Genomic DNA, 9,172 nt, shown 5'->3' on the forward strand with positions numbered 1-9,172 from the left:
GATAGATAAAGAAGCCTATAACTCAGCCAACAAGAAGTTTCAAAAAGAAGACATTTAAAGAAGGCGTTTTTCAATTATGGAGTGTATGGTATTTAATAGTTCCGAAATTATCACACCACTACACATTAGCCTTGGTGCACAGTTACATCATGAGTTTGGGTCAACAATGATGCTGACATACTACAGCTTCATGGATTCTGTATCAATTATGAGCTAAGGTGGTTCATCACTAATGCTGCAAACACTGAAGTGGAAAGACTCCAGGAAGGTTTGTTCAATCCAAATGGAATTGTTCCACTTCCTGCAGGTGGAAATCACATCCGTGAAGGAGATGATAATATAGACATCAGTGTAGAGCCCACTGATGGAAAGAATACCTTCCATTCAATGACTAGAGTCATATTTCAAGAACAGTCTGCATATACTCCAGCTTCACATGAAATAAGTTTGGGAAAGAAAAGTCTCTTATTTTCCCTGGGCAATCAGTCTCTCCTGCTGTGTACAGCATTTGAAAAACCTAGAACACATCCAGAATCAAGTTGCCATGAAAAATACTTGAGAAAATAAACTCTTGTCACCTACAAATGAATGCTCTTTGGGTCTCTCCTGGTATCAGAAGACTACTACACCATGCTGTCCTACCATTGCCAAATGACATTGATATTGTTCACACAAAGGAAGCTTCTGATATCTTGACAAATTGGGAGAGTATGACAGACAAGCCACAATTTCTGCAGCAAGGAAGTTGGCACAGAGACTGGAATTACTTGTGCCTCCATCTACTCATCAAAAAAAGACAAGTTACTCGCCAACTACCACCACTTACATAGGTAAACCAGATATTAGATCATTATTGCAACATGAATGGAAAAATGTGGATGATGAACTACTTCCTGTATTCAAGGGATTTTTTGCTGCATTTCTCAGGACACTAACACCTAGTGTTACATCTTTACCATTTTGGAGACGCTCTTTTTGGTGATAAAAACATAAAGGTCATTGTTCTGACTACAGACAATTAATTGCACAATCTTCCCTGTACAAAACTGTGTGTGTGCCAAGGCAATGAAGACAGAGATCATAAATGAACAAGACAATGATAATGTTGACTAGAAATATCACCAGCACTATTATATTTAAATAATACCTGCACAAATCTATTAGGTTTTATTTAACCCTTTCAATTGTTTTTGTGATGCTTGGAGGTCATAAAGAAAGAAGTCATTAAACGAACAGAAAAAAATGCAAATACTTCAAAATGGTCATTTGTAATCTGTTGACTGAGAGTGACATATCAGTTTCTATGGTAAAAGCACCGCTTAAAAGCTCCACATCAGACATCTTAAAGTAGTCATAAGCTTTCAAATGATGTATGAGGGGTATTTGTGTAGAGAGGTCAAATTCAGGTGACAAATTGGTAGTGTCCACCACTTGCCTAAATGTAGTGGAGTCCTGTCAGCATAGGTCCCCATGTAAGGCATTTTTTTGAGACTCAAAGCCACTGCCAGCCTAAAACCCGGACCCAAACTTATCCTCAAATGCAGGTATAGCCCACACAGTAAGCCACACAGCTCAACTAACAGAAGTATGAATAGATGAACTAGCTGAGGAAAGAGAAACCGATAAAGGATTGATGTAAACTTTTATAAAAACAATAGGCCTGATACTCCTTTCTGGTTCACGAATTGTGCACTATTAAAGTGGCAGGTGTGTACTTAGTGGAGCACAACCTATACTGTCACAACTCTGTTGTATTCCCTAATTTTGTATAACTTTTAATACTTAAGGAAACAACTTGAACTCTCAACAATTGCTTATCTTTAATAAAATGTTAGTAACTAAAAGAGAAACAAATCACAAAGTCTGTGAAACAGAAGATCAAAGATCAGAAGAGCTGCTGCCTAGAACTGCCTTCCATTTCAGTTTCTCAGTTACCCTCAAGCACAATTAAAAGTTTTAATTAGGGACACAAATCAGACACAGATAAAGAACAAGTACAAGAAACAGTACAAGGTAAAAGGAACCATAAACATCACTTTGGATTACCAGAGATGTAGCTATTTTGTTTAAAGAAGAAATGTGACTTACTGCAAAACATAAAGAAAACAACATTTATACTTTTACACCTGTGCCTTTCATTATGAATGAAATAATTAGATGTTAAGCCACCTGTATGGATTTTTCCCAACTCAAATGACATCAGGGCTCAATTATAGAGAGACCTGAATCCAACAAATTAGAAGAGAGTAAAAACAGCTTAAGCAGGTGGTTTAGGGTAAATGTTTTTGTAGTTAACAGCTTTTCTATATAGCCTTACTTCCATTAAGCTTTTCACCTGCTCTCTGAGTGCAGTGCTTTCATGTTTTTGAAATACTTGCATGCTGCGTTCTCTGTTGGATCAACAAATTATTTCTATAAAAATAAAAAACTTTTCTCAATATTGTTTTCTGAAATCTCTGAGGGTGGGTCTGCATCAGAAGCAAAAGTATAAAACACGTATTACTGTTTCTTGCACCACATAAGTATAGTGGAAGTTTTATTCATTATTTTGGACAATTGTGTTTTTTTTAATTGCACGCCACACTGCTTGTGATACTAATAGACATTACTATTGATGCTAGTGCTCCTGATACACTGCCCTCAAGCAAAATAAATTTATCTATTAAAGGAGTCACTGGTGTCTAGTGACTAGACTTGTAGATTGGGAGACTGAACTTGAGGAGGCCTGGCCTAATTAATCACTTTATGTTCGATGCAGTCCCAAATCAGGATACACCTAAGCACCTTCTTAAACTCACACTTAAAGTTAAGTCCCGCTGAAGTCAATGGAAATTAAGCACATACTTAAATGTTTTCTTGAGCAAGGATGCAGCTCTATATTGGGCCTACGATAAATCAGAAATAATGTTTAGAAGTATAAAAATGGGAGTTGAATCTAAAGAATAAGATGTTTACCCTGAGGATGAACCAATCAATAATCAGACATAGGGAAAACTGCAGTAGTACAGTCCTCTTCATTTCACCATATGCCAGTAAGATTGGCATAACTTTGTGTAAATAATGATATCATCATCTCAAATGTAAGAACATGTTACTGAACAAAGAATGTCTCTTTTATGAAGGGATTTTATTACTGACCTATTTGAAACATTTGTTTATACAAGCAGAGATTTGTCTGGAAAGTAAACGATTATAACATTTCAAAAATACATTCCAGCAGGAAACAAAAGGGTAAAAAAAAGCATCAGAAAAATGTTTAGGAGAATGTTATTAAAATTATAACAACTTTTCATTTTATAACTTCTACTTTGTCATGAATAGTGGAGGCAGTCTGTGTAGCTGTTAAACCACAAGACTGGGAATCAGGAATCTTGGGGTTTGAGTGTTGGCCTCTGCAAATGATGCAGTAGCAGTGAAATTCTCTTCTGTGCTAAGAATTGCGATTTGAAGTGGGACTTAAATGGCTCATGGAGCTTCTGATAGCCCTCTGGACAGGGGAGAATTTCACCCTGTGTGACTTCAGGACAATTGTGTGTATCTGTTTAAATAAGTAATTAATGCCTGGAAAGTGCTTTTCATTTATATAGCATACTTTTTCAGATCTCAAAGTTATTATTATAGCTTTCTTTAATGTTTCTTCATTATTTTGTCAGAGTACTCTTTGAAGGATAAAAGGTAAACAAAAGTAAACTAGGGTTGAAAACACAGACACGCACAATATCCCACTTCCCCTTCCCCTAAAGCACTGTGTTTTTAGCACCCCCCTCAAAAATCTCCAACATGGAAAAGAAAAAACACTAGGCGTTGTATCCTGAGAAATGGAGCAAACAAAAACCCTGAATGAAAAAAATGTCCCAAATTCATCACTGGCATAAGTCAGCAATGACCCCGCTTTGGAATTAGGCATCTAAGGAGTTTTTTTGTAAGAAGCCAGGGTTGTGGAGAGGGAGGAGGAGGAGGACCTCCCTCATAACTTTTTGTCAGGGATCTGCCACTCCCACATAAAGAGTCACTGGGTGCAGAGAGAGAGAGGGAAAACATGTTAGCATCAGAATGACTCTATAGCCTAGTGGTAAGAGCATTGTCTCAGGATATTGGAGATGCAAGAGTCCAGCCCCTCTGCTCCAATGTGGAACAGCTTCCACAGGAGCAATTGAGGGTGCCCTACGTCAGAATATCCAATAACCCAGAGGTTAGGGTTTCACCTGAGAGTTGACAGATCCCTTCCCCTCTTTTGGACAGGTAATGTGACACACTGAATAACCTAATCACTGGGATAAAAGTTGTGGGAGGTTCTCCTCTTCCTCATTCCCCAGCTGTTCTGTGTGAACCTCTGAGCATGCTGATTAGATAGGATCCCAAACACATATTAGGCAGCCAAAGCCTATCTTCCTGAGTTTGTGAATTGCTCTGGGGCTCAGGCAGGAGACAGGCATCTGGATACCTAGCGTAAGGCACCACTGTGCATACCCTGAGGCAGAAACATAGGCACCCAGGAAACTTTTTACTACAAAAACGTAGGTGCTGAGTGAGTTCAGGTGCCTTCAGGCTTCAGCAGGATTTTCATGAATTGGAGCCTAAAACTGGGATTTAAATGCCTAACCCCAGAGTTTGGTACCTAAGTACCTTTGTGAATCTAGACCTCTGATACTATCATGATCGGTGCCCCTATAAAACAATAGCATCAAACAGATGCCAAAACCAGGGGATAACTTGGAAGGAGGACTATAGAAGAAAGGTACAAGAGTATGCATGGTAAAGTATGCGGTCCCACTGCAAATCCACACCCAATTAGTTTACACTTGTGCTTTCCTCAAAGTTATTCATTTTTTAACACCAACCAAATGCCAAAAACCACTGAGTTACTTTACCACTTTCTGAACATACTGTCTGAACATGCAATTTACACTACAATTACCATCACTGCTCAACTGAGCCCAATATGCATTGACTTTTGTACTCTCACCAAGTTATCTTGAGGGCTCAGATGCCACTTATGTGCATTAAAAAAAACTAGCAACATAGTCCAATTATGTTAAGTTCTTGACCAGAAAAGCTGAGTTGCTTATTGAGGCGTTTCAGATACATGGCTCACTGCAACAAAAGTAAAAACTTATTTTGCACTGGTATCTTGCATGCTTTTGGTGCTAATAAAAATAAGATATAAAATGAAATGCTGCCAGCATGATGCTGCAGAAATGTGTTTCCCTGGGTTATGATTTAATCCATAACTGTAGTAACGTAGATCACAATTGGCTCATTTCTCATCATAAAGAACCCTGGATTATTCAGAGGCTGCTATGAATGGCCTTAATGGGGGGAGGGATAGCTCAGTGGTTTGAGCATTGGCCTGCTGCACCCAGGGTTGTGACTTCAATCCTTGAGGGGGCCATTTAGGGATCTGGGGCAAAAATTGGGGATTGGCCCTGCTTTGAGCAGGGGGTTGGACTAGATGACCTCCTGAGGTCCCTTCCAACCCTGATATTCTATTCTATGGTTCTAGAAAACCAAGTGGGTGGAAACAGTTCCATTTATTACTTGGTAAAACATCAAGATCCTTGCCCTCCTATGTGAAAACCCCCTTACCATTTTCCAGGTGAAACTGAAATCCAGTCCTAAGGGTGAAGTGGTTTGAAGAAGGATAACTTAAGTGCACTTCCCCCTTCAAGACTTGGCTGCTGCTTCCTCTGAGTCAGAAGGATCCTCTTTCTTCACTTTGCAGCAAGTGGTTTCCTGTTTCCTCCCCTCTAGTGTGTCTTCCTGAGACCTGACCTTAGATCAGTGGGAACTGTATCTTCCTGATGCTTAAATCTCTGCAAGGGGAAAGAGCGTTTCAATCTCAGAGGTGAAATTTACCACTAAAAGGCAGTGTCACAACATGCCAATTTCCTGTGCTTTGATATGGCCCCATTGGTCACTGAATTAAGCAAGCCCCAATGCTACAGACATTATTAGCTGAAGCCCCTTGAGATGAAATTGAACTCACTTCAGTAACATTAAAGCACTGTAGGGAAAAGGCTGCATTTCTATGTGAGTGCATTTCACAGGACGTTAAAGCTGCCTTCACATTTAATAAAGTGCTGCTTCCACACGTCCTAGGAGAGGCAATCACAGTGATTTGGGCTCAGCAGGCAAACAAAGTAAAACAGTGATTTGGAGGGGAAAAAGATTTCTCCTGCAACACTTGCAGGCAGCCCAGACTCCTGAGCCCCTCTCACAGGCTGGCCTAGAGTTGAAGTTCACAAAGGTAAGACACTGGAAGAAAAGTGACTTGTCACAACAATTGTGTGCATGTTTGGAGGGATTAAAAAGTACCAGTGGAGCCAATAGCAACTCACACCAGCTGAAGCTCTACCACTTGGATGCATGAGTCTAGGAGATGTATCCAGTTTCTTTGGTTTAATGGCTGAGATGCAAGCTCCTGAAAAAGACACTGGGAGCTAAAGCTAGCCAGCAGAAACAACTTTCACACATTAAACCTCAAATGAATGGAGAGAGTGATAGCAACCACCTTCATCTCTCAGGAAGGAGTAGGGGTTAGCCTTCTCCTACTCAGGCCGTCCTGAATGCTCTCTTCAAGTAGTGTGATGATATCTGATCCCCACACATACTTCCCCTCTATCAAATGCATTTTGTCTGTGGCAAGAGGACTCGTTTAGGGTTATTTATACATAGGACACACACACACACACACAGGTAGTGAAAGCAAATGCACACATTTGGGGATAAGATGATTCTTTCCTCCCCATTAAGAGCATCCACAATTTAGGATTTATGGTTTCCAGGGCAATTGACCTATTTTGAGGGAAAGGAAACAGAGACCACCACCATTTACCAAGCCTCCCCCCTCATATTTAACCAACTATGCACCTCTTCCTATGCAGATCCTTAAGAAAAGGAGACATATCAGTTTATATGCATATAATTTTTTTATGACAAGTGTACATCCGTTTGGGACATCACATTGTAGAGTTAACAAGTTGTGTTATTTAAGCTCAACTTCAGATGGTTTTTCATTTAGAGCAGAGGTAGGGAGAAATTTATCAGTAAATGCCAGGTGGTTTTTTTTTTTTTAAGTTATTTATTTCACTTCCAGATGGACAATTCATAGACTTAGGAAGATATAAAACCAGTGTGTACAAGATGTGTCACAATAGCAGACTAGAGATCATGCAGCACCTTTAGAAAAATTAAAATTCTGGAATATGTACAGTTAAGTGCCACACTGAATATTTACAACACAGTAATTTACTGCAATTAGTCACTGAAAGTTTCTTAAAGAAACAAACTTCATATTCCAGCTGTAGGAAGGGGAAATAGCAGAGTACTTAGTGTAACTTCCAAATCTGTACATCCTTAGAGATGAACTGCCAAAAAAAAACCAAAACCCACAAACAATGCACTGCCCAGAAACCTCCTCCAAAGTCCATCATATGTAGTGAGGAGTGGTGTTCAATGTCTTTGACAAGTATGCAGTCTGGAAGAGTTGGTGGTTGCATAATCTCTTTGTAGCCGACAGGACAGACCTTCTCCACAGTAGCATCGCTGGAAAATCTCCAGGCCATGAGAGCCTTTCCTTCGGTGTTTGGTGCATACTTGGCCTTCCTTAAGGACAGGTTTACAGATCTTGGACCAGAAGTGACGTGCACAGCACAATCCAGCAGCACAGTCGGAAGAGCGGAGGCAGGTGGTACTTTCCTGACCTTTGAAAGGAGAAAGTGATTAAAAGCCTGTGGTAAATTGGCTGGATTGCAGGAGAGTAACAGCAAAGCCTTGAACAAGCAATTGCAGTATAGGAGGCAGACTTTGTCTAGGGCTTGTCAGAAAGTAGTTGAGGGGGAAAGAGCCACAGAGAAGCAGCTGGATGGCTGCATTTAGCCTCACTGCTTCCTCAGGTGGTATTTCTGGCAGAAACCCCAGTTGCACTGTGCCTCAGTTAAAATGCCTTTTACACAAGGCTTTAGTATACTGCAGGAATAAGGGGAAGCCAAAGCAAGGTTTGCAGCTAACCCACCCCCACCTAGTTACACTTGCTAGGTGAAGAGCCACCAGGCCCCCTTACCTTTCAGGTGGTGCAGCTGGGATGGGGATGTGGTCCTTTTGGGATGCAAGTCTGGGATTCCATGGTCAGGACTGAAGCTCTCGATGATGGTCTCCTCCATCTCCCCGGGGAGAAAGTGACCTTGCTCAGATGGCACACACATCCCTGAGCGGGGAAACAGGGCAGGAGTCAGCACAGCCTGGGTAACACACCAGGGCCCCGGTCGAGGCTGCCACGCCAGCAGGGTACCCCGCAGGTGCGCAGCTATCGGGTAGGCGGGTGCTCCCCGCAGTAGCGCAGACACACGGCCCTTGGGACCCATCTGAGTCTAGCTATTGCACCTGCAGCCGGGCCAGGGCCAGCCTCCCCGCCCCTCCAACAGCGCGGCAGCGCCGCGCACCCCACCCCGCCGCTCACCGTTATTGCAGTAGTTGCCCGGGCAGCACATGGCATGGCGCAGGCAGCGCTTCCGGCGTTTCCTGCAGGCGAGGCAGAGCGGGACTGCGGAGCCGGCCCCGCGCGGGGCGCCGGAGCAGAACTCGTCCGGGGCGCAGTCCTCGTCCTCGGAGCACGTGAAAGGCTGCAAGGGAGACACAGCGCCAGTGAGCGGGCGCACCGCGCGGGGGGGCAGAGGAGCCCCTGGCGCCCCGCTCACCGGCCGCTCACGTACCTGGTGGGTCTCGACGGCCTGGTGCTTGTTGCCCGCCTCGAGCAGGGCCGAGTCTGCGGGCGCGGCACTGGCGAAGGAGCCCCCCTGCCCGGCGCCGGCGCCGCCGCCTGGGAGCAGGTTCTTGATGGCGTTGGAGTTGAGGAGGCTGGAGCCGAACCCGGCACTCGACGCCGACGCTGCCCAGGGGTAGCGGCAGCACAAAGCGGCCGCCAGCGCCACACATAGGCGGGCCGCGCCCTCCGCGCACAGCAGCATCTTCCAAGCGGCAGCGAGCTGCAGCCGGGGGGGGGGGGGTCAGATCCGGCCCGCACGAGGTAAGGGACCCGCGCGGTAGCTGTACGCTGGGTGGGCTGGGGCGCCGCTGCCGAGCGCAAGCCCGCGGTGGCGCAGAGAGATGTTCCGCACAGCTGCCCGCCACTGGCGGTTACCTGCCCGCCTGTTGCTGCCTTTATACTCCCGGG

The 9,172-nt window shown here is 43.8% G+C and overlaps 1 protein-coding gene across 1 annotated transcript; it reads right to left on the reverse strand.

Moving 5' to 3' along the window:
* Window positions 1–7,120: 7,120 nt before the first annotated feature.
* On the reverse strand, window positions 7,121–9,172 carry DKK1 (dickkopf Wnt signaling pathway inhibitor 1). The gene is made up of 4 exons (XM_073353695.2): window positions 8,712–9,172; window positions 8,459–8,621; window positions 8,063–8,206; window positions 7,121–7,703 (listed from the first exon to the last, which is right to left on the reverse strand). Exons 1-4 carry the CDS (start codon window positions 8,964–8,966, stop codon window positions 7,453–7,455), a joined length of 813 nt encoding a protein of 270 aa, XP_073209796.1. The 5' UTR covers window positions 8,967–9,172; the 3' UTR covers window positions 7,121–7,452.

The sequence above is a fragment of the Lepidochelys kempii genome, chromosome 7 (genome assembly GCF_965140285.1).
Source record: "Lepidochelys kempii isolate rLepKem1 chromosome 7, rLepKem1.hap1, whole genome shotgun sequence".
Classification (NCBI taxonomy): Eukaryota; Metazoa; Chordata; order Testudines; family Cheloniidae; genus Lepidochelys; species Lepidochelys kempii.